The sequence below is a fragment of the Monodelphis domestica genome, chromosome 2, assembly GCF_027887165.1.
Source record: "Monodelphis domestica isolate mMonDom1 chromosome 2, mMonDom1.pri, whole genome shotgun sequence".
Lineage (NCBI taxonomy): Eukaryota > Metazoa > Chordata > Mammalia > Didelphimorphia > Didelphidae > Monodelphis > Monodelphis domestica.
Window position 1 is genome coordinate 161,867,724 of NC_077228.1, and position 27,039 is coordinate 161,894,762.

A 27,039-nucleotide genomic window follows, 5' to 3' on the forward strand; every position below is an offset into this window, starting at 1 on the left:
CAAAAGATGGGGAGATAAAATTTTTGATAGTGGTTTATATGAAATAAGACTTAGAGGTATTTTAATTGACTGCAAGTTCAATTCAAACAAGCAATGTGACAAGCTTACATGATTGCTAAAAAGCTTATGTTGTCACTTGTCAGACCCCATCTGTAATATGGGCAATTCTGCACTTAAGATCACTGACAAACTGAACACATCCAGAGGAGAAACTATGGTGGCAAAAAGAAGAGAAGCCCTCTCATAGGAGCATTATCTGAAAGAATTCCTGTTGTTAAGCCTGGGGAAAAAATAGAAAACTAATCTTTAAATTTTTTTTTTAACTTATTGAAGGGAGAAGGAGAGAAAGACTTTTTTCCCCTGGGAGTCTAAAGGGTAGAATTAGGAGTGTTGGTTGCAAGATAAAGATGGATTTCTCTTCAATTGAGGAGAAACATTCCAGTAATTAGAATGATTTTTAAAAATGGAATGGATGCTATGAGATAGTGACTTACCTTTCACCAGAAACATTAAAGAGACAAAGGAATTTCTACATTAGGTGAGAGGTTGTATTAATGATTTCTAAGGGTCTTAAATGTAAAAGGTGAAGATATTATAAAAATCAAAGCCTCTGGGTTAAGTATTTTAGGAAAATCCTTTGCAGTACTTTGAATCAACCAACATTGGACTCAGGAGCATCATTTCACCAGTCAACATATAAAGAGATCTGGAAGCACACCTGGAACAGGACTGAGAGTATCTCTAGATATTGGACCTTTACTTGTTCTTGAATACTCACTTGTTCTCAGTTATGTTGCAGAGATTTCATTCCGAGTGTGGCAGTGTGGTGGCAGCTTAGAAATCATCCCATGTAGTCGAGTTGGACATGTATTCCGGAAGCAGCACCCCTATAGTTTTCCAGGGGGCAGCGGCACTGTGTTTGCCAGGTGAGTAACACTTTATTTTTTGGAAGAAAAAGCCAGGAAGGACCTAGGGCAAATCTGGCCTCAGACATTTCTTAGCTGTGTGATCCTGAGTAAGTCACTTAACCCCCATTGCCTAAGGCTTACCACTTTTCTGTCTTGGTATCTATGCACAATATTGATTCTCTGATGGAAGGCAAGGATTTTAAAAAAGGGGGAGGGGGGGCCCATCACTGAGTTAAACATTCTGCCTTTCTCCTGAACAAGTTATGGTTACTACACTAAACTAAATACTTCCCTGGAAAACCAGGGAAATAACCTCTGAAGAAAACTCCTGAACCACAGGATATTTTTGTTTTGAAGGAGAGGATCTTTAGCCTCAACTGACCTGGATATTAAGATTTGTATTGTCAAATAAAATTAGAAATTTTTTTCCTTAAAATTCACAGGGATATTTATGCTACAGATTTGGGGAATATGCTAATTTATTCATTTTTATTATTTTTTGGTTATTAAGTATTTTTCCATAGTTACATGATTCATTTTTTCTTCCTTACCTTTTCCCTCTCCCTTCCTCGAGCTGACAAGCAATTCCACTGGGTTATACATGTATTGTCACTTGATACCTATTTCCATATTATTCATTTTCATAATAGGGTAATTTTTTAAAAACCAAAACCGCCAGATCCTATACCCATATAAACAAGTGACAAATCATATGAATTGCCTATCCTCCTATCCTTTTGCTTAAGTTCCTTCCACCACCATTCGCACCTATTGATCTCCTGCCTATTATTAGAGACTTAGTAGAAAATCTAACTATCCAAAGACATCCAGATCTTCCCTAGCATTTGTTTTGTAATTCACTTATTCACCTATTATGAGCTACTTTCTTTTATTTATGTATATATTGTATCTTACCTATTATTTAGAGTCCTTAGGGACAAGGGCTTTGTCCTAGTCATTTTGCAGTAGGGTTCAATGTGCTTTTCAAAAGAATCTAAATAATTCTAACTCACACTCACACATACATTAGCATACTTTCTCTCCCAACAACCTATGGAGTTAAGTAGCATAATTATCATTAGCTCTATAGAAGAATCTGAAATTCAGAGAAGTTATAGAATACACGTCTTTATTTTATATATATATATATAATTATAAATAAAAGTTATATAATATTGTATGTTTAGAGCAAGAAGGGACCTTCGAGATCATCTAGCCCAATCTTTATTATTTTGCAGATGAGGAAACTGAGGTTCTTTGCCCACACAGTAAGTGGCCAAGGTGGGATTTAAAACTCCAGAGCCAGTGTTCTTTCTACTGTATCATTTGACCAAGATTACCTGACCAGTAAGGGTTTAAACTATAATTTGAACCCTGATCTCCTGAATCCAAGGACAGGCAGCTTCCTTCTCCACCCTACTGCCTCCTTTAAATGAGTTAATGTAAGCATGCATGTTTAGGGAAGGAGAGAGATCTAATTGATTTATGACCCAATGCAATTTATATAGTAAATAGGGGAAGAAGGGTGAGGTTGTGCTATGTCTACATGAACCATTGAATTGAATGTGTTTACTGAATTGATTGGTCATTTCCGTCAAATAACTGGTTTATCAGGTTATCTTTTTTTTTAAAAGAAATTCTTTATTTAGTTGACTGAATTGACTAGTTATTTTGCCTTATCAGAGATAACAGCAACAAAGCTTCTGAAGTCTCCTACCCCAATTCTTCTAACAAAAGTTCTTTCTTCTATTAATGTTAATTTTCTCAACAATGTAGGTATACGCCTTCATACCATTTGTTCACCTGGAGATCTAAGACCTACAGGATCCTCAGTTATTTTTTCCCTATTAATTTAACTGTTCCTTTTTCCTTCTACTACTCTATTTTCTACTGGAACCCCAGGTCTAAGGTTATTGGGACTGAGAAACCACCCATTTTCAGGAGTTCCTTCCCCTCTGAGAACACAAATAAGGCACCCAATTTGGAGCCCTGGCTCCATTTTCTTATCAAGAGGCCCAAATTTTCACATAAACCACTGAATACACATCAACTTTGAAGCCATTTTTGCTTAAAGTTATGTCATAAGTGTAAGGTATTGCATCATTACTTTGGAGCTTGGAGGTTTCATCTCCTGGGACCTTTTTAGGTGAAAGGGGATACAATCTTCACATTGTTTTCCCTCCTAGATCCCCAGAGGTTCTCTAGAGTTGGATTTCCATTCCTATTAGCATTAACTAAACTTAAGTGAATAGAATGCTGAGGCTGAAGTCAAGAAGACTCAAGTTAAAATCTGACCTCAAAGATGGTGGCTCTCTAGACAACCTTAAGCAAGTCTTTTCTGTCTGTCTCAGCTTCCTCTGCTCTAAAATGTGGATAATATCTCCAGCCTCTCCAGGTTATTTTATGGATTAGAGAGAATATTTGTAAAGAACTTTACACAATGCCTGACACATAGTAGGCACTTAATATTTGCTGATGTATTCCTTCCTTTCAGAAGAAGAATAGCCTGGAAGACAGGTAGGAAAGGAAAAATCAATCACTCTAGCAGTGAACATTTATTAAGTGCTTACTTTATGCCAGGCTCTGTGTCAAGGGCTAGAAAATTTAATTAGAAAAATTGAAAAACCTTCATATTCTAAGTTTTGGTGGACCAATTGGTAGACTCTAGAATGTTGTTTTTCCCACAGCAAGTGAAGACTTCCCAAAGGAAGCTTTTCTCTGAATTGGTAGCAGAGAATTCAAACTGGATAGAAAGCAGTGGCGATCAACCAATTTCAACTCCCTTCACTTATGAAACTTTTTTTTAATGGCTAATGAAAATTATAAACTAACTGATCTGAAATTTTCTCTGTTCTCCCTATCTGACTAGAGGATGATAGCAAGCAGTAAAAACACAAGAAAATAAGGAGGGAAAGTCTGACCATAAGTAATAAGCTTTTTAGGAAATCAGATTTCACTTTATATAATCCTTCACAATACAACTTTTTCCATGATGCTTTCTTTCCTCCCAACTCCTGTTTGGAAAGTAGCTTTTCATATAACCTCACACAGTGTGCTACATGTCTTATATTATTATTTTAGATGCGTTAATTGAATTGAATGAATGAGTTATATATAAAACCCAGAATCATAAAATGTTAGCATTGGAAGGGACAATAGAGATCATCAAGTGCAAATCTTTCATTTTTCCAGGGAAGAAACTGAGCCCTCCCGCCCCCCCCCCCCCCAAAGAAGTGATTTGCTTAAGATTCCTAAGTGAGTAAATAGCCAGGCCAGGGAATTAAAGAAGATATCTGTTAAACCCAGTAGAAATGTGGGAGACCCATGACATTCCCAAAAGCATTTATAATGTTTTTTCTCTGGAACTTCCCATAGTTATCTCTTAAATGTAATTGATGCAATAAGCACCAACCAATCCTATCTCACAGAAATGAAAATATCAGCATACCCCAGCTTCACGTGAGAGATGTGGCCCTCAAAGCTCTTTGGAAAGCAAATCAGATTAGGATTTAGAATAAGGAGGAGTTAAGACGTGGAGCTAGAAGGACCTGGGTTCAGATCTCACCTTAGATAGCTATGTGACCTTGGGTGAATGGTGCAAAAATCCCTGGGTTTAAGTTCCTCATCTGTAAAATGATAAATTTGAACTCAGTGATCTCTAAGGTTGTTTTAGGTATAAAATGTATAATACTCTAATTGCTGATCTTATTCCAAACTCCTCTAAGAACAAGGAGCTGAGACCCAGAGAATTATCATGACTTGCCCAAAGTTATGCAAGTTAATGCTGGCAGGGTCAGAATTTGAACAGGTCATCCAATTACAAATGTGTCTCTCCTACCATCTGTGGTTTACCCAGACAATGTTTTATTTTAAAGGAATATTCCGGTGTAATTTTAAATCAAGGAACACTTACAGTATAAACAATTTTCATATTTTAGAATTTTCTTAAAATTGAATATACCTGCAAAGTTGCAGGTGCTTAGAGATTATCAGCATTGTCTGTTCTGGACCCATGATGTGAAGAGACAAGGCAGTCTGTTTTAATGTTCCGCAATTGTTTCAGAGACCATTTTTGTTGCTAAGATAGAATGTAGGTTTGACAGTCTTTAATAAATGTTACACATTTAAATTTAACCAGCCTTGATATTCTTGAATCTCATGAATCTTCATATTTCCATGATGTTTGGCCCATGGTTTAACCTCTCCATTAGCTGCAGAGCCATGCGTGATTGTGAAGGTTAGGGATATATGGTTTTTCAGCTGACAAATGAAAGCTCAGATCTTGTCTATGTTGCCCCCGTATGATGCAAAGTGAGCCCCAGAGATGTGTTCTTAAGGTCATCTCCTTTTAATCTATATTCCTTGTCAAAACAAGACACCAACTCACCTCAGGCAGACAGGAAGAAAAGAATAATGTAAACACTAAATCATCTCTATTTTCTTTTCTTTCCCTTTCCTTTCTTTTTTTCTCCCCTAAAGAAATATGTCTGTTGTTCCCATACCCTTAACCTATGAATGCCTGGAGAGCAGAGCTATTACTGCGTATGGTAGACTCCATACCTAGCACCCTAGCACGCTATGGATAATGGAAATTCTTTTTGTGTTCCTTAATGTTTACAACAAAATGTCCCAGCTAGCCTTCTGATCTCTTCTTTCATTCTTAAAAAAATTAGTTTGCTGGAAAGATAAGGAACAAGAATTCTCTTGCATGTAAGATATATTGACATTGATTGCCTACCATATGCATGGCACTATGTTGGTCATGTTGAGGGACTCTGGGATGTCTATGGCATAGCCTTTGTCCTCAAGAAGATTGTACTCCAGAAAGCTCTTCCTTTTTCTCTGTTCTGTGCTGTATTATAGCCTGAGCCTTCCTTGGCTGGCAGGTTTCATGAAAAGGCCCAGGTAGAGAGATGCTGTCACCATGGAGGAGTTCACACAGAGATGATGGCAGGAAGCTTCTCAAAACACTTTTGTTGTTGTTGTTTCTAGAAACACTCGCAGGGCAGCAGAAGTCTGGATGGATGAATATAAAAATTTTTACTATGCAGCAGTGCCTTCAGCCAGAAATGTTCCATATGGGAAGTAAGTATTGCCTCCCCTTTCCTCTGCTTCATTTAAACTACCAGTGAAGGGCTTTGGGCATTTGTTGGCCAGTACTCTGGCCCCCAAATCCCAGAAGCTGTCCAGTTGTCAAAGAATAAATCTTAGCCTCAAGATAAGGCAAAAGGCTGTAGAGCTGCAATGCCTAAAGTAGAGGCATGAGCTTAAGTCACCACGATCCCATGAGAAGTCACACTTCCCACCAAAGGAAATAAAGGGTGTTCTTCTCTACCTAGTGGAATATATTTTGGTGTTGGGTAGAGGAAGGATATATCTAATTCAAATCATCAATAAACACTAATTAATTGTTTAATATGTACTAGAATTCTAGGATAATAGGAAGTAAAACAATCCCTGTCCCCTGGGGCTTAACTATGGGAACTGAAATATAGATGTACACTGAGACACAAACGGGATTGTCTAAAAAAGAAAAGAATCTTGTAGAAGTTGGGGGGCAGGGGTTAGAGAGTGGTGAGGCTGCTGGGAAAGATCTGAGCTTAGTCTTGAAGTAAGGTATAGATTATAAGTGGTAAAGATAGGGAAAGAGTGTACATGGGAAAAGGCATGGAGATAGGAGATGGAATGATGAGCTCAGGGTGCAATGAGTTGACAAGAACATAGCATGCATGAAGGGAAGTGCTGTGAAATAACACTGGGAAGGTAAGTTGACCCAAATTGGGAGTAGTCTAAATGCCCTTCCTATTATCAATAATGGTGGCGGTTTTTCCTTATCTCTTCCTAGTATTCAGAGTCGACTAGAACTAAGGAAGAAACTTAATTGCAAGCCCTTCAAATGGTACCTTGAAAATGTCTACCCTGAATTAAGGTGAGTCACCAATGGTCTGGGTTTTATTTTGAAGGTGGACACTCTTCTTGATGGAGAAGTTTGCCCAAAGACTCTCACTTCTATGTCATTGATAGCTACTCTAGACTGGACTGTATCATTTTAGGGTTCCATTTTTCTTTTTAGAATTCATTGGTAGTTGGAAACATCCTAGGCCACCTCCTCTCTTCCAGTTAACATTGCTTTGTGGCTGACAGTTATGGAACCCTGGTTTCTAAAGTACGGAAACTGAGGATTACTCCCAAGAGGATTGAAAAGGCATGCTATGTATTTGATCATGTTGATACATACTTCCAAAAAAAGTAATTAAAAAAGCAAAGTGATGGAAAGGATGTCCTCAAAGAAGAATATGAGTGAAAAAGAAAATGGGTTAAGCATGTGGGGAGAGTAAGGGATAACAATAGGTAGCCCACATCCTCCATTAATATATTCATGATGTGATACCCCCTCCTCAGTATATGCTCGATAGGGAATTCACTGAAGGTCACAGACAAGAGTTGGGCATTGTGTACACAATACAAAATCATCAGCTTTGCATAGATTGAAATCTTGTATTATTGAAAAGAAAGTCCCTATAAACAAGGTCAAATATTCATTAACATTTTTAAGTACTTTGCCTAAACCATACCAGACAGATCATGGTCTTTAAATTATTCTGAGAAAATTCCACATCTTCCCTTCTAGTATTTATTCTGCCTTCCCTCAGTTGTCGAAACAGTGCCATTTCATCACATAATTAAGGACAAACACCAAGAAAAGTCAGTTTGACTTGAAATATTACCCTGTTTCTGATGTATTTATCTTGACACTTCTATGCATTGTCTCCATACTTTGTGACTGGTAGGTGTTAGGAGATAAAGTCAGAACTAAGCCAACACTTTTTTCCTCTTCATAGTAAATGTCACCTTCCATTAGACACTATCTCTACTGGACAGCTAAGTAATTCAGTGGATTGAGAGCCAGATCTAAGAACAGGAGGTCCTGAGTTCAAATGTGGCCTCAGACACTTCCTAGCTATGTGACCCAGGGCAAATCACTTAACCCCCATTGCCTAGCCCTTACCACTCTTATGCTTTGGAACCAATACACAGTATTAATTCTAAAACCAAAGGTAAGGGTTTTAAGAAAAAGGGGATGAGTGAGGGTGGAAAGACTATCTCTAATGGACTCAAGAACCTTCCTTAGGATTTTTGAAGGTGACTATAATGGCATGCAAACTAGCTGATCCAAACCAGCTGGAAAGTATTCAGTCTTGGCCAGGTGATGGACTCTCTATCTGGCTGACCAAGGACTAGCCTGAGTTCAGGGAAGCTCATCTCAAGACTTGCCACTGGGGTGACAAATTATTTAGTTGCAAAAGTTCTACTAAGATTTATCTGCTAAGCTGTTAGTGCGGTTGTGGCCTGTGCTGATGAAGTTTCAGATCCTTTTTTCTTAAAAAATATATTTTTATTGCTATATTTAATTTTATATGACCTACCTTTCTGAATTTGTTTCTTGCTCCTCATTTTCTCAGATACTCCCTTACAATACAAGAAGAAAAATAGTAACAAAAAAACAATTCCTCAAAAAGTAACAAGCATAGTAGAAGTCTGCTATTTTACTCATTAATCATTCATAGTCTTCTCCCTTTGTCCAAAAAGGGGAAAAAAAGAGAGAGCAGTGTCTCCTTATATATTTTTGGGACCAAACTTGTTCATTTTAATTTTGCAGCATTACTTCTTTATTTTGTAGTTGTTTATATTATAAATATATAGTTATTTATAGTTTCCTATTTACCCTGAAGTATTAAAAAGAGGTGCCTATTATCCCATTTTTAAAAAGTTTTATTACTGTAGGCCAGCATAATGGCCTTTTACAAGACCACTGTCAAAAATAGTCTCAGAAACCATGAACTATAGTCCTAAGCTTACCACTGGTCTTTTATGACAGCAGATAAGGTACTTGATTGCTCTAAGCTCCAGTTTCCCTAGGGGAAAATAGGAATTATAATACATATTCCATACCTACTTCCAAAAAGCAGAGAAATGACAGGAAAAATCTCCCTTATATTTCTCTTCCTAGGTCCAGTCCTATTTTAAAATTATTCTTTAAGTCCTGTGTCTCAAGTGACGATTGATAACCTTATTTGTAGATCTGAAAATATATTCTGTTACAGAATCTGGCCTAAGTTAATCTTTCTAAAGAAATGGTTTGGAGAGTTTTGATGTTTCCTCTGGTATATTCCTTATTTCAAATATGCCTAGAGCATTTTGTAGTGATTTATGGATCCCTAATATAGTGATTGTATGCACAAAAGCCAGCACATTATCTTCTCAGTAAAAACTTTTAGAGAGTCCTGGACCTGGGATTTATCTGTAGCTTAGGGAATGCTGTTCTGTTTGTTGTTGTTGTTGTTGTTGTTGTTGTTGTTGTTGTTGTTGTTGTTGTTGTTGTTGTTCTTCTTCTTCTTCTTCTTCTTCTTCTTCTTCTTCTTCTTCTTCTTCTTCTTCTTCTTTTTCTTCTTCTTAACACGTATAGCTGTTCCCAAATCTTTTAAATTGCTTATAGGTACTAAAATGAATACTAAGGTGAATATAGGCATATCTTAATTTTTTTAACTTCAGAAATAATTTAAGAATATAATTTACTTCTTTTTCTCTATAAAAAGAAAGCCTTTTGTTTAGGAAGTATCTGGTCATCATTAATGTGCCATCCCTTCCCCAGGTTTTATGATTTAGAGTTTGGATCTGAGCATCTGAGTTCCAAAGAAAAAATCCTCTGTACTTCAAAAGTAGTGGGTCAAAAAACAAAACACAGAAAAAATTACAGTTTTTGTTGAAGAGAATGACAATGAGGAAACAACATATCAAAATCTATGGGATACAGCCAAATCAGTACTCAGGGGAAAATTTGTATCTCTTAGTGTATATATAAACAAAATAGAGAAGGAGGAGATGAATGAATTGGGCTTTCAACTTAAAAAATTAGAAAGAGAACAAATTAAAAATCCCCAGATGAAAACTAAATTAGAAATCCTAAAAATTAGAGAGAAATTAATAAAATTGAACACATAAAAACTACTGAACTAACAAATAAGACTAGGAGCTGATACTTTGAAAAAAAACAAATAAAATAGATAAAATACTGGTAAATCTAATTTAAAAAAAGAAAGAAGATAATCAAATTAACAGTATCAAAAATGAAAATGGCAGTCTCACCTCAAAGAGGAAATTAAGACAATTATTAAGAGCTACTTTAAGCAATTATATGGCAATAAATGTGACAATCTAAGTGAAATGGTAAAATATTTACAAAAATATAATATGCCTAAATTAACAAAAGAGGAAATAGAATATTTAAATAATTGCATCTCAGAAAAAGAAATTTTAAAAGCCATCAAGGATCTCTCTAAGAAAAAATCCCCAGAGCCAGATGGATTCACAGGTGAATTCTATCAAAATTTAAACAATTTATCCCAATACTATATAAACTATTTGACAAAATAAACAAAGGAGGAGTCTTACCAAATTGTTTTTATGGCATAAATATGGTACTGATTCCTCAGTCAGGAAGACCAAATACAGAGAGAGAAAACTACAGACTGATCTTCTTAATGAAAACAGATGCAAACATTTTAAATAAAATACTAGCAAAGAGACTATGGCAAGTCATCACAAGGATTATTCACTATGACCATGTGTGATTTATACCAGGAGTGCAAGGCTGGTTTAACATTAGGGAAACCATCCACATAATTGACCATAACAATAGCCAAACTAACAGAAATCACATGATCATTTCAATAGATGCAGAAAAAGCCTTTGACAAAAAATAACACCCATTATTATAAAAAACACTAGAATAGAAAGGTCTTTCCTCAAAATAATAAACAAGTGGCTAGTAATTAGAGAAGAAAAAGAAATTGAAGGGATTAAAATGGGCAATGAGGAAACTAAACTATCACTCTTTGCAGATGATATAATGATATATTTAAATAATCCTAGAAAATCAACTAAAAAGCTAGTAGAAATAATCAACAACTTTAGAGATGTTGCAGGATACAAAATAAACCCAAATAAATCATCAGCATTTCCATGTATTTCCAACAACATCCAGCAGCAGGAATTAGAAAGAGAAACTCCATTTAAAATCACTCTATACAATATAAAATACTTGGAAATCTATCTGCCAAGACAAACTCAGGATTTCTATCAACACAACTACAAAACACTTCACACTAATAAAACTAGATCTAAACAGTTGGAAAAACATTAATTGTTCATTGGTAGGATGAGCTAATATAATAAAAATGACAATCCTACCTAAACTAATTTACTTATTCAGTGCCATATCTATCAAACTACTAAAAACCTTTTTTTCATAAAATTAGAATAAATTATAACAAAGTTCATCTGGAAGAACAAAAGACCAAGAATATCAAGGGAACTAATGAAAAAAAAAATGGGTAGGATCGGTGCTTAGCAGTACTAGATTTAAACTGTACTACAAAGAAGTCATCATCCAAATAATATGGTCCTGGCTAAGAGATAAAAGGGTGGATCAATGGAATGACTAAGGGTAAATGACCTCAGCAAGTTAGAGTTTGATAAACTCAAAGATCCCAGATTTTGGAACAAGAACTCAGTATTTGACAAAAACTTCTGTGAAAATTGGAAAACAGTATGGGGAAAACTTTGGGTTCGATCAGCATCTTATACCTTATACCAAGATGAATTAAAAATAAATAAATTACTTAAATATAAAGAGCAAAATCATAAATAAATTACCTGTCAGATCTGTGGGAAAGGAAGGAAAATTTAAGACCAAGCAAGAGAGAGAACATTACAAATTGTAAAATTAAAAAATTTTATTATATTAAATTAAAAAGGGTTTGTACAAACAAAACCAATGCAGTCAGATTTTGAAGGGAAGCAACAAACTGGGGGGAAATTGTTATAACAAAATTCCCTGACAAAGGTCTAATTTCCCAAATATATAAGGAAATAAGCCAAATGTACAAAAAAAAAACAAGACAGTCCCCAATTGACAAATGGTCAAAGGCTATGAATAGGCATTTTTCAGATGAAGAAATCAAAACTATCAATAATCACAAGAAAAAAAAACTTTGAGGTACCACCTCACACCTAGCAGATTGGCCAATATGACAGTAAAAGAAAATAATTACTGTTAAAGGGGATATGGCAAAATTGGTACACTAATACACTGCTGGTGGAGTTGTGAATTGTTCCAACCATTATTGAAGACAATTTCAAATTATTCCCAAAGGGCTTTAAAAGAATGCATGCCCTTTGATCCACTACTGGGTTTATATCCCAAAGAGATAATTAAAAAGGGTTGTACAAAAATATCCATAGTTGCACTCTTTATAGTGGCAAAAAATTGGAAAATGAGGGGGTGTCCATTGGGGAATGGCTGAACAAGTTGTGTTATCTGATAGTGATCGAATACTATTGTTCCATAAGGAATGATGAGCTGAAGGATTTCTATATGAACTGAAAGAACTTCAATGAACTGATGAAGAGTGAAATGAATAGAACCAAGAGAACATTGTATACAGAAAGTGAAACAGTTTAACAATTGAATGTAATGGACTTCACTACTAGTAGCAACACATCGAAAGAAAGAACTATGGGAGTGGAAATGCAGAAGAAAAATATACAACTTATGTCTTGTTTATATTGGTACATGATTTGGGGGGTTTAATTTTAAAAGATTGCTCTATTGCAAAAATGAATAATGTGGAAATAGATATCAAGTGATAATATTTATATAACCCAGTAGAATTGCTTTTCAACTCTGGGCATGGGGAGGGAAGAAGTGAGGGAAAGAAAATGTATAATGGAAACATAGAAAATATTTTTTAAAAATTTAAAAATAAAAAATGAAATAAAAATCCTTTGTGCCCCCATTGGCTGTTCCTTCACTGAAGTAGCTGAGGGTTGACTAATCAACCTTACTGCTTAGGCCTGCTCCAATACCAGCTCTTAACTTCTGTATAGAAGTTACAATTAGAACCCCTGCCCCACCTTTACTGTTTAAAGGCCAAATACAGGTGCATTCAAAAATGTGAGCCAAAAGAAATTTTCCTTTGATATGAATTCATTAATCATGTTTTTAATTACTGTTATCAAGCCAGAAGACTTCAGGAACTTTATACTTTCCTGAAAATTGTAGGGGGGGGAAGAAAGGAGGAGGGAAGGAAGGAAGGAAGGAAGGAAGGAAGGAAGGAAGGAAGGAAGGAAGGAAGGAAGGAAGGAAGGAAGGAAGGAAGGAAGGAAGGAAGGAAGGAAGGAAGGAAGGAAGGAAGGAAGGAAAGATCTACTCAATTTAGCCTTACTTTAATATAGATTTTTAGGGATCTCACTGTCACAACCCTAGCATAAGACTCTTCATAAAGCATTTCTGCTTCACTGGGGTAATCGTCATTTTAAATGAAACCAATGAGATAAAGAATTTCATGGAAAAGAGGAGGGAGAAGTGAAATTAAAATAATAATTCCTACTTTGCTTTTCAGGGTTCCTGACCATCAGGATATAGCTTTTGGAGCATTGCAGCAGGGTAACAATTGCCTGGATACTTTGGGACATTTTGCAGATGGTGTTGTAGGAGTTTATGAGTGCCACAACTCTGGGGGAAACCAGGTATGTTTCCTGGGTCAAGATTGATCATCTCTTAAGCCCTAAAATGGGAAGAATGATGGGAGATCCAGAGGTTGGAAATCCTTTTATCTAACTTTTCCTTAGCAAACAAAAATTTCTACCTGATCATGAGCATTGGGATTACAGGATTTTCATGGTACATGGTTCATTGCCATTTTAGCATCCAGCCTTGGAGTTGAAGGAAAATTGTGTTGTTACTGGCTCACTCTACAGGGAGTGTAGGCTTTGAGTTGGAAAGGACCTAAATGACTATCTAGACCAACCCCAGTATTTTACAGATAGAGAGCATAGGTCCAAGAATGTCAAGTTACTTGACCCAAGTCACACATATATTATACATCAGAGGCAAAATTTGAACTCTAGTCTTCTGGCTTGAGAGCGCTCTCTCTCTCTCTCTCTCTCTCTCTCTCTCTCTCTCTCTCTCTCTCTCTCTCTCTCTCTCTCTCTCTCTCTCTCTCTCTCTCTCTCTCTCTCTCTCTCTCTCTCTCTCTCTCTCTCTCTCTTGCGTGCGCGTGCGCGCTACCCCACCCTCCCCTCTTCTCTTACTCTCTCCTCTCTCTGTCTTGTGCACACACATGAACTCATTCTTCTATTCTTCTCCGCCCCAACACTTAAAAAAAAAAAGCCTGTCTCTACAATAAATACCTTTCTACCTATTACTATGCCTTTTCTTGACTTGGATTCCCACTACCCTACTTTTGCCTCCAAGAGAGGACATGGAGGCTTTTTCCTTCTCCTGCCTTATTCCTTGAAACTAACACATAGGGTTGCTATTAAATTTTCTGACATTCTTTATAAATAATTACAGTAAGGTTAAAATAGCAAAAGGTGTTTATTCTAGCAAAGACAAACTTTGCCAACTTCCTTCATTGACTCCTTCTACTAAGTCTTGTCCCAGTCACAGAATTTAAGAGTTGGAAGGGACCTCAGAGGTTATCCAGTCTGATGCTGGCTGTTCAAAAGTAAATTCAGGTTTTCTGAACCATCCAAAGTCTCAGTCCCTTTAAGAACCTTCTCCTTCTCCCTTACTCTTTCTGTGTATGAGTTCTCCTGATTTGTGAAAGACTCTTCTTCAATCACTTTCATAGAATCTTCTCTACCAGGCATCCTTCACTAAGCCTGGCAATAGTTTCCCTCACCTTCTTAGAAATTTTTACTTCATCCTCTGGAGATTTATAATGGTCTTTGACCTATTCTTTGACTTTGGTGATTTTTCTCAACAAACTTACTAGCTAATAATAATAGCTAGCATTTATATAATGACTACTATATGCTAAGTATTGTGCTAAGCACTTTACAAATATCTTGTTTGATCATCACAATAACTCTGGGACGTAATAATATTATTATCCCCATTTTATAGTTGAGGAAATGGAGGCAAACTGAGGTTAAGCGGCTTGTCCAAGGTGACACAATTAGTAAGTGTCTGAGACTGGATTTGAACTCAGGCCTTCCTGACTGTAGACACAATGCTCTATCCACTATACCTAACTACCTGCCTAATATGTATTACTAGCTAATTGTCCTACCTTCTCATGCTCTTGAGGTGGCTTGTTTTTCTATTTATTGTCCTAGACTCACATCTGGACCTGCTCCACTTTGGAGAGCACATGCCCCAAAGCCCATGTCATCATGATGCAGACCTTATACACTGAAAAGAACTGGATTTGGATTGAATAAAGCTGGATTCAAATCCTATCTTTGCCACTCATTGGCTGTGAAACCTTGAACAAATCACTTAACTTTTCTAAGCCTTTGTTTCCTCATCTGTAAAATTGGATTGGGCTAGATGACCTCTACAATCCCAGCTAGCTCAAAATCTATGATCCTATGAATTCTGCATTTTGAGCTGTTTTCCTCATTCTTTACAGCCTAAAAACTCTCTTTCCTTTTCCAAAAGTTGTATCCTTGCTTACTCTTCTACCAGATTTCTAGATGATCTTTGGCTCCCTCCTCACTGACTTAACAGATAACAAATCAACTCTTGGGACCAGTGAGTATGTTGCACCCATCCAGTTACCAGCTTCATCAATTTCCATGTGTATTCTAAACCCTTTCCTTCCATCTATGAATCAATACTATGTATTAGTTCTAAGGCTGAAGAGTGGTAAGGGTGAGATAATTAGGGTTATGTGATTGACCCAGGATCACATAGCTAGGAAGTATCTGAAGCCAGATTTAAACCCAGGACTTCTCATCTCTGTGTCTGGCTCTCAATCCACTGAGCCACCACACTGCCCCCAGTGTCCCTCTGTTTTCACTCAAATGTTCCTCCCTTCTGGAGGAGTGATTTCCTAGACCCTATTTGAGTACAAACTTACAATAGAAAAATACCCATCACCACCTTCACAAATAAGATTAGGGTTTCTGAATTGATGTTTTCATCCTCGGATCTGGGTGCTCAGTGCCTATCTGATGGTATTGTCAATAGCAAAGACATTGCACAAGAAGGCATAGTACCTAATTGGTCCTAGTAAAAGTAGTCAGAAAAGCTTGCCTTTGGACACCCCGATCTCCTTAGCATTCTCTCATCCCCAAAAATCTTTATTTTGTCCTATTCTTCTCTTCTCTGTCAACTAATCTCTTCCAAGATACGTCTAATAATCAGGGTGTTAACTGATACTGTTTTACAGAGTATAGTGTTAGCTGATAAAGTTATAATTTAACCCCTTGAAGAATAATTGCATTTTAAAAGAGACCTCTTAAAGGCATAAAATAACTTCATAGACCTTGAAGAAAACATGTAATCTAATCTTCTCTTCCTGAAGTGGAAACTATTACAATCTCCAGTCCATTAAATCAATAAAGACTTGGCATATCTACCATACTCTGGTAGAGGCTGTCTCATGGAGGAGGAGTAGAAATGAGTTTTAGGGTAAACAAAGACTGGGAAGAGAAAGTCCCTGATCCCCAATAAACATTTGGCAACAATAACCAATTTTATATCTATTATCTTATCCAAGTAACCAGTCAGGAAATTTTCAGGCCTTAAAACTCTGGGCTGATGAGTCCTTGGATGATAACCCTGTTTCTCCATTTGGGAAATATGTGCCTGCTTCCATATGTTGTCTTGTCAACTATGAACTGTGAAAATGGGCTCTTGGCTTTGAACATGTTTTGCCTATTTTCTTAGGGTCTGTTTGACTGAGCATGATTCTGCCCTGAGATATGACATTGAGGATCAGCAAAGCCCCAGTGTGAATAGTAATATAATGTCACCAGTACAGCTTTTGCTAGTTATTGGAAACATTGGTGGAATGTATGTTTGCCAATATCTTGACAGTTGAGTTGTTTTAAGTACCAGCTGACCCTGCTGGGGGTTGATTAGTAAAAAGAGTGCCAGTGTCCCATAGTGAAATGTGGTAGGGCATTCTACTTGAAAATGAAACTTTCTATTTAACTTCACCTTTGGGAAATTAATTCCAGAAGAAAAAAAGAAAAATGTTGCATTATTAAAATAAGCATATGATCTTCACAGCTCTTCATGAAGTTAACTATATATTCTTGGTAATGATTCACTTTATCTTTAAGGGAGTGTGTATAATGATATCTCTAAAGTGTAAAGTAAAAAAGTGTAAAATAATATCTATAAAAAAAATCTAGAGATTACTTTATGTTAGAACATTTATTCAGCATTTGTGAAGTCCATTTGACCATAATGCATGATCCTCCCCTCTGGGAAAAGACTTAAATTCTACCTGTTAGCAAGCTTGTATCCAGTGAAATGCAGGTAGAAGTAGTTGCAAGGGTTGGGTAGGATGAGTCCAAGACTTTCCTTTGGATATTGGCTGCTGTGACTTTCCATGATACATCGTTGGAAGTGGAGAGTGGGCAGAAAAATCAGAGAATAAGAATAAGATGTCAGTGTAAAGGAGGACAGGGAAAACTGAAATAAGGTAAATCAAGAAAGAAAAGGTATAAAAGAGAAAGAAAAAAACACGTATAATTGATAGGAATTGTTATATGGATTGTGATGTGGCAGAAAGGGCAAAAACCAAAGAACATGAATTTGTTGCCACCAACATAGTAGGGAGTCACTGTACATTTATGTAAATCCAATTCTGCCCAAAGTTTTATTTTTGAAATGATTCTTAATTGTTCCTATTACAAATAAGATATGTTGAGTCCAAAGACCTTGTTGTCTAGTCATTTTCAGTCATTAATTCAGACCCCTGCCAGTTGAGAGCATGTGATAATTAAAGGCTAAGTTTACTTATGCTCTATTTTTAAAGCTCCTTTTCCTAAACCAATTAACAATGTAAAAACTTATTTTTTATCACTTCATGAAAATTTCAATTTCATGTAAGGAAAAACTGACTAATAGTTAGCTCTGTCCAAAAATAATTTAGAGTATCTGGAGAGATATTTGAGTTATTTCAGTCTCAGACAACTTTAGGCAGATATTAAATGACCACCAGACACTAGATTGGCACTTGGCACTTGCAGGAGATGTTGTAGACAGGATTTCCTTCTCTGACTCTTTGTGTGACCCCATTTGGAGTTTTCTTGGCAAAGATTCTGGAGTGGTTTGCCATTTACTTTTCCAACTCATTTTATAGATGAGGAAACTGAGAAAAACAGATTCAAGTGACTTGCCCAGAGCCACACAGCTAGTGTCTTAGGCCAGATTTGATCTCAGGAAGATGATTCTTCCCGACTCTAGGTTTGGCACTCTATCTGTCATGCCATCTAGCTGCCCCCTAAAGGCCTGAGGCAAGGTCTCTAATTTAATTTGTATTCATGAAACTAGGACTTTTTGAGCTAGTGCTGCCAATAGCTTTTGTATTCACACAAGTGTGATGATTGAAGAGCCCCACTTGAGGCTGGGATGGACCCTTTCCAGAGATTACACACATATTTCTTTGGGAGGTCTGGAACTATACAAAAGAAGGGGCAAAGAGACAATATAATTTTTTTTTAATTTCCTCTTTTTCTAACCCTTTGTCAATATCCCAAATTACAGAATATTCCTCATTCCTTTCTCCCTCTACCTTCAAGTCAAAAGCACTGGGTCAAAACAACTGCAGGGAGAAGAGAAATAAAGTTAATAGATCTGAATTTCAGACTTTAAAAAGTAATGTAAGTAAGAAATCTACTTTTTTGAGAGTTTGGAACCATATGTAGTAAAAATTCATTAATTCAGACCTCTGCCAATTCAGAGTATATGATAATTAAAGGCTAAGTTTACTTATGTTCTATTTTTAAAGAGTTTTTTTCCTAAACCAATTAACAATGTAAATTTCTTTTAAACTTAAGGAAATATTTTTAATCACTTCAGAAAGATTTTGGTTTCATGTAAGGAAAAACTTGCTAACAGTTAGCTCTGTCCAAAAAATGTTTTTGAGTGTCTGGAGAGATATTGAGTTATTCCAGTCCCAGACATCTTCAGGCAGATTCTAAGTGACCACCAGAGACTAGATTGGCACTTGGCACTTGTTGAAGATATCGTAGACAAAACTTCATTCCCTAGGTAGGAGTTGGCATAAATGGTCTTGGAGGTTCCTTCTAACTCTACAGTTCTGTGATGCTTTAGAAATAGCCTTTGTGTAGAAATGGTTATGATGATTACAAATCATTCTCATATGTAAAATAGGTACCATGAGGACGTTGTCCAAATTACATTTGGTTGGGCTAATTGCATTTTTGTGTGTCTTTGAAAATTATAAAAAGTGCATATCCTTTTAAAAAAATTTTATTAACTATTTCCCAGTTACATGTTTAATTTTTAATTCATTTTTTTAAATTCTGAGTTTCAGAATTCTTTCTTTTCCTCCTACCATTCCTCATCCCTTGAGAAGGCAAGCATTATGATATCAATTATACATATGAATTCAAAAGTATACACATATATACATATATTTATATACATATATATATCCTTTTTCAAAAATTCCACAATTTAGACTTTTCCTCTAAATTGGCCCCAATACTCTACTCCCTACCCAGTTTTCCCATTTCATCATATTAAAAAATATTTTGCCTACTTCATCAAACCAAATTAAGGGAGAGGGGGACCTCATGTTAAGAGCTAGAAAGTGATTCATTTCTGTGCATTCCTTTTGAATGTCTTCAAGCAGACCTATAAATATCCCTGTTAAAGAGTCACCCAGTACACCTCTTTGAATGAATCTCTGTTGTATAGTTCCTGGTGCCCCTGGATTTTAACGATTTCCTATGTAGCTTCAGCTCAGGAAATAGATTGCCCCTTTTACCTCAATGGCGATAACATAAGACAGAGTGGGTCGAGGCAGCCAATGCCATATCAGTAGGTCTCTTGGTAAAGTTTGTCTATAATTGGCTTCCTGTTCTTCCACAGAAGGTTAGTATTATGTCTTAAGAGTAGTAGTGGTGGCATCTTGCTTGATGGTCCTGCCCTGGTTAATAGTTGGTCCCTGATTGTTCCTCTTGGAATGACTGTCGGTCACTTGGCTGTCCCCTTGCCCCTACCCAGCCCAGCCACTCTCAGAAAATCTTTCAGGGAGGGGGGAGGATTTTGATGCCCTGATGCCCAGGGAGGTAACATAGAGCTCCTGGGGGACGTGACCCCCCCCCCCAGCCGAATTCTGTCTGACCTCCTAAAGGGACAGCCTAATCAGATAACAATTTGTGCACTGAATAGAGACAGACTCATTCAAAGTAATTACAGTCTGGTCAAGATCAGTCTTTTTAGTCCCTGGATGTAATCCCTCTGTGAGCATCCTTTTTCTCCACTAAAGATCTGGGGGTCTACTTTATATCAGGTTCTGTGCTAGACACTGGGAATATAGAGATAAAAAAGAAATCAGTGCCTGGCTTTAGGGATTGGTGTTTAGCCTCCTGCAGGATAAATAGAAAATATATACTAAGTAAATTTAAGGATCAGCTGCTAACCAATGGGAGGACCAGCAATGGTCTTATGTAGAAGGTAGAATTTGAGAGAGTGTGTGAAAAGAACTGGGAGGACAAAGCCAAGTCAGAACAAAATTGTAGAATGACAGAAAGCAAAGACAAAGCTAAATTCTTGATAATGCCCAGGTGCCCCCTTTTCAGTGATCCAGTCAACAAATATTTATTACTATGTGCCAGGCACTGTGCATAATAATAAAAGCACACACACCAGGTCCAGCTCCCTAAATAAATAAAATGTAAATGTTCCTGCCTTCAGTGGAGTTAGTTGTTCTAACTAGAGAAGAGTCATTCCTTTCTGGAAAGAATCAGAATGAAATAACTAAGCATGATATGCTACAAGTGGGGATAGAGAAGATGGAAGAATATTTCCTAACAGGGTAAAGAGGGATAGTGCTTTGGAAAAGTCAGTTTTGTTATCAGGCTTCTAGCTGAGGTTCAACAGACATAGGAAACAAGAAAATTTATGGCCTAAGTTTTAAGAGTGGCAATTAAAAAAATAAAAATGATTCCTTAAATATTTATGAATTTTGTTACAAATTCAGTGAATTTAATTGCAGTGGAAAGACCAAAGTGGTAACTTGCTCTGTTGTTTGCATAGCTAAATTAGTTTTGCTGGGATTCAACTGAAGTCTGCTTTTAAAATAATTAAAGCAAGAGATAACAAGAAGAAACATCATATGGTCCTAAGCTTTTTTATCGAGTCTCAGGAAATGGCACATTTCCTGTGACCCCTCCTAATGTATGCTTTCAAAATGTAAGATTCTTTCCAACACAGATTCTTTCCACTCAACCTTCTTTCTCTTCTCTTCTTCTTCTTCAAAAAACAAAACAAAACAAAACAAAAAACCCTTCAACTTCTTCCTTGTCCTCCTTATTTCTTATCAATGGCTTAAGTCTGCCTGAGATTGAGTTCTTATATTGATGAAGTAACCCTCCTAGGGGGGAAAAGTATTACAGAAAGACAGTGTCTACAAATATATCATCATGCTGTCTGATAACAAAAGGCTACCATTCATACTTAGTCATAGAAATTTTCATTGAGTTCTAGTTTGTCTTAAGTGTGAGAACTAATACTGTTGGATGCTGAGGATACTAGAGAACTTTCTAATCATCAGTGAATCAGTATGATTCAGGTTGAAATGAGAAGCAACATAGCATGGTAGATGGAGGATCAGTCTTGGATTCAGATATTGCTGGGTCCATTCCTTTTCCTTGACACATACTGGCTGTATGAGCAAATCACTTAAGCTCTCAGGTACTCAGACAGGTCACTAAGACTATAAATTCTGATGGATTGCTAGTCTGCCACAATGGAGGGAGTGGGGCACCAGGGACCCCTGATGAGGAAAAGAATGGTATAATTTATGTAATTCTTTAAAGTTTGCATCAGGCTTTACACATTATCTCATTTGATCCTCAAAACAACCCTATGGGATAGCACCATTTTACAGATGGGGAAACTGTGGTTTGGAAAGGTTAAGTAAGGGGGCATTTGGGTGTAGATGGAGAGCTAGGCCTAGAGATGAAAGGTCCTGGGTTCAGATCTAGCCTCAGATACTTCCTAGCTGTTTGACTCTGAGCCAGTCACTTAACCCCCACTGCCTATCCCTTATCCTTCTTCTGCCTTGGAATCAATGCATAGTATTAATTCTAAGATGGAAGGTAAGGGAAAGAAAGGAAAAAAGGGAGGAAGGAGGGAAAGAAGAAAGAGAGGGAGGGAGAAAGGAAGGTAGGAAGGGAAAAAAAGAAAATTTAAATGACTCACTCAGGATCCCACAGCTAGTTACTTGCTGGGGCTGGATTTGAACTCAGTTTTTCCTAACTCCATATCCAGTACTCTAATCACTGTCATATAGTTTCCAATGAAATGACAAGAACAACACCTCCTCCCTCCAAAATTGAGGTTGAAGTAAACATCCCTTCTATTTTACTGGTAGAAAGAAAACTAAGGCCAAGAGGTTGTCATAGGATCATCATACTTTAAAGATAGATGAAACCTTGGAGATCATCCAGTCCAGCTCCTTTTTTGAGAAAGGAAATGCAGACCTAGAGAAGGGAAATAATTAGCTAAGATCACACAGTTAATAAGCTGCAGACCTGAGTTCCAATTGCAAATTCTGAATGCAAATTCAGTTCTTTTTACTTTAGTGCCCCTAGTCAACATTTATTATGTACTTATTGTTTGCCAGGCACTGAGGATATATTTTTACAAAAGAGAGGCAGTCTCTAACCTCAAAGAGCTTGCAATGTAATGAGGGAAGACAGCACATAAAAGAAAGCTGAAAAGGATGGATAGACAGTGTAGGATATTGACAGAGAAGGCAAAGAAATCCAAATTTAGTGCAGCCAAGTGGGAACTGAGGAAATGTGTGAGGAAATGTCAATTTTCTTCCCTCTCCTCAAATAGAGGAGTTTATGGCTCTACCTGCCAACAAGAGGGGCAATGGGTTGAGATGAAGTGTGCATAGCAAGGCTGATTGGATCTTGCAAGATGATGAGTTTTCTTTGATGCCTAGTCATTTCAGGTGTGTCTGACTCTTCATGACGATATGTGGGATTTTCTTGGCAAAGATACTGGGGTAATTTGTCATTTCTTTCTCCAACTCATTTTATAGATGGGGAAACCAAGGCAATCAGGTTTAAATGCCTTGCCCAAGATCACACAGCTAGTCATAAGCCTGAGTCAGCTTTGATTCAGGTCTTCCTGACTCTAGCCCTGGCTCACCAAAGAAGTCCAAAACAAATGCAGCTGAGTGGGAAATGAGTTGTCTACAAAGAAGTCACACAATAATGGCAGAGCAAAATATTGAACTGAGGAATCTCACGTCCATATTTCTAGTATTATCCCAGGCTAGGATTGACCTCAGATTCTCCCTGTATGTCTTTTTATGTTCACAAATACTGTGGCGCGGCACTTAATTTAGTTTTGTATTTGTATTTCAGGAATGGGCCTTAACAAAGGACAAGTCAGTAAAACATATGGATTTGTGCCTTACTGTGGTGGACAGAGCTCCTGGATCCCTCATAAAACTACAGGGCTGCAGAGAAAACGACAGTAGACAGGTGGGTACAACCAAAAGAGGAGAGAGCCTGGGCTCCTTTACGAATTCAAAGCCACCCTGGATGACTTCTTGATTCTGAGACATCCAATGGATAGTCATCCTCCCAGGAGTGCAGAATGTCTCCCATTGCTTGTGTTCTCTTCCATTCCTCTTATTTTGCCTTACAAACCTGCCAGTGTTCCAAGAGAATCATTTCATTTGGCCAAAGTTTGCTTCTTTTCATCAGTGATTTTGTTTGTTTTAACGTGTTTCTCCCTCCTACCCCCAACTAAACTAAACTCCTTTAAGGAAGGACCACACATTATGCCTCCCTCACTCTTCACATGATCCTTGAACATAGCATCATATTCAGAGAATTTGGAAGGACCTTAGAAGCCATCTAATCCAACCATCCAGTCTCAGTGGCACTGAGAAATGGATTTGACCATAGTCACACCTCTAGAGCAACCTACACCCCACCACAGAATGCCTTCTACGGGATATTGGACCAGTGGTCAGTTATAGAGCCTCTGCTTGAGGACACTCACTGATGAGGTACCCACTACCTTCCCAAGCTGTCTCTTAACACTTACAGATGGCACCAATTCCTAGGAAGTTTCTTCCAATACCAGATCTAAATTTATTTCTCCTCTATTTGCCCGTTGCTTCTAGTTCTGCTTTTGAGTGCCAAATTAGAATGAGTTAAATATCTCTGACCCATGTCAGCCCTTACAGTTCTTGAAGACAAAAGCCATGCACCCCCGGGTCTCCTCTTCTCCAGCAGGCACTCGATATTTGTTGAATGACTAATTTCATACTAATGACCACCGGACAAAATTAATGCTTGACACCTAGATTCATGCTGCCTGGAAAACCTACTCGTAGTATAAGTGCAAGATGCAAGACAACAGACAGACAATATTCACTGTTCTGTAAATCTTTACTAAAATTTTAGAACAAAGGAGTCAAGGCAACTGTCAGGTTTCCCCAGTTGTCCAAATTATGCAAAAGTTAGCCTAATATAGCAAAATTTGGACTGACTCAGTGAGAGGCCAGGTGGAATTAGTCTGAATTACAGAAGGATGGCCTGTAAAAAAAATGAAATTTTATTTCAAGCAAGGCATATACCCTAATCTACAATCAGTGTGGGTGCTAATAGTTAAATCAGCAAGACTCATGAAAAACTAGAATTAATCCTACAGAACCTTGCTATTTATATTGCATTATTGGGAGTTATTTTTAATTTTTTTCAAAATACACAAATTAATTTTCAACTGTGAAGCTGGAGGAATGTTTTATTTCTAGGGTCTTGGCATAACATATAGATTTTAGACTATGTTTTCCCTGCTTATAAATGACATCCCAGCTGTTTCTACAGAGAGAGAAATTATTTACAATTTTTAAACTGCATATGATTTCATTAGGGTAGCGAGTTCCCTGGGAAGAACTTCCTCTCCCAATATGTGTATATATATATATATATATTTAGTGTTTTCACTTTGGAGTCTTATTTTATTTTCTTCTGCATTCTTTATTTTTTAACTATTTGAAAGATAAGCCACATCTGGATCATTAAGATCCAAATGAGCAAGATTTGATGACATGTTTCTTGTATATTATTCAGAAGATCAAAGAGTTTTAACTAGAAAAGACTTTAGCCATTATACCTGTCTAACCCCCTCCTTTTATAGATGAAAAAACAGAGACCTACACTAAGCTTGGCTGATGGTCATACAGGTGGTAAGTGACATAGCCAGGATTTAAAGTGAGATTGGACCCTAAATTCATTGCTATAACTACTAAATTATGCAGTCTAGTCTAGGATATTGTATGTAATAAGAGCTAACATTTATGCAGCATAATTTATAGTTCATATTATATGCTCTTTTTCTCCCTTGTCTGACTCCTTGAATGCAGCTTAGAACAGAAGTTCTTAACCTATTTGATGTGGCCTATTTTTCACAGATCCCTTTGGCAGCCTAATTAAGCCTATGGACCCCTTCTCAGAACAATATTTCTTTTTTTTTCTTTTTTTCCAACATCCTCATTTTATTTTATTTTAAATTTTACATTTATTTATTTAATTAATTTAGAATATTTTTTTCATGGTTACTTGATTCATGTTCACAAAAATATTTCTAAATATTTAAAAATATTAATAAAATATAAATGTCTAAATAATACATAGTATTACAAAGAAAACCAATTATATTGAAATAGGATTATCAGATTTTTCTAAACATGTTCATAGACCATAGGGTTACTATTTAATGCTTTGGAACAATCCCAGGCACCAAAAACATGTCCATAACTCACTCTCACTGATAAACTAAGGCATTGGCTCACTTGTTGGTCTTTATTATGAGATAGAAGAGGAATAGAGAAGTTATAACCTGAGTATTATATCAAACCATGCAATAATTCACTTAACTAATGGTTCTAGAGTGGAGTTATTCCAAAGAACTTCCTTCCACCTCACTGCCCACTGCCTCCCACGTCATGATTAGGTCCCTCATCCCCGTAAGGATAGCCTGGATGGCAACTAGCTATAATACATTGCTGCATTCACTGCAAGGTCAATAAATATTGATTTTTATGATGAAACTTAGTGATTTTCCCAGTGTCAGAGAGCAAGTCTGAGATATTATTATATAGATGTTACTTTCAAAGAATTGTGACCAATTGGGAAGTTTTGCCTAAAGTGGATTTGGAAACCTTTTTTGAGAAGATGTTTACAAGTAAGATAAAAATGGACGTCCCTCTGCAATGGGCATTTCAGCCATGGTAGGAAGGTGCTTGGTTCCAAATACTCTCAAGATTCCTTAAAATATCTCTTATCAGGCACATATAAGGAGTACATATGTATTAATATTGAATTTACTTTCAGAAACACCAGATCATCAAGTTCTGCAAATATTGCTCATATGGGTCTGGCCATACTATTTCCTCTTTTTCCCCAACCCTGACAGCTTTTGGAAAAAATTCTTCTGGCTTTTATGCAATCACCACCATCCTTCAGTAACTAAGGTTCTCAATCCTGCAATCATCCTCACCTCCTGCTGCAGTCTCACATATCTAGTTAGTTAGCAAGTATTGTCCATCCTACATTTATAACTTCTCTTGCATTTTTCCCTTTCTCTCCTCTCAGACAGCTACCCAGGTCAGACCCTCATCCTCTACCCTGGAGTATTTTTTAAATTATTTTTCAATTGATAAGATTCTCCCCCCCCCCACAGCCCACACACACAAACTCTTTTAAAAGAGAAAAAAAACTGTATAATAAAAATGGACAGTCCAGTAAAATGAATTCCCATATTGACCGTGTCCAAAAATGTGTATCTCATTCTGCACATTTAGTCCATTACTTCTCTGCTAGGAGGTAACATTTTTCATCATCGGACCTCTGGAATCATGATTGATCGTGGCACTGATCAGAATTCTTAAGTCTTCCAAGCTATATAACCTCTTATTTGGTCATCCTGCCTCAAGCTTCTCCCCTCTGCAATCTCCTCTGCACACAACTGCCAAAGTGATATTACTAAGGCACATCTGACCACATCATTCCCCTGCTCAATAAACTCCCATAGTTTCCT

General features: G+C 36.9%; 1 protein-coding gene across 2 annotated transcripts in view; it reads left to right on the forward strand.

Annotated features, from left to right (window-relative positions):
• The window catches only part of GALNT2 (polypeptide N-acetylgalactosaminyltransferase 2), a 263,261-nt gene that overhangs the window by 227,684 nt on the left and 8,538 nt on the right, over positions 1-27,039 (forward strand). For both annotated transcript variants that reach the window (XM_001369258.5, XM_056816138.1), the window contains exons 11-15: positions 800-926; positions 5,901-5,993; positions 6,754-6,837; positions 13,373-13,499; positions 23,349-23,468. In XM_001369258.5, coding sequence (XP_001369295.1) covers positions 800-926; positions 5,901-5,993; positions 6,754-6,837; positions 13,373-13,499; positions 23,349-23,468 — 551 coding nt within the window. The remainder of the gene's footprint in view (positions 1-799; positions 927-5,900; positions 5,994-6,753; positions 6,838-13,372; positions 13,500-23,348; positions 23,469-27,039) is intronic.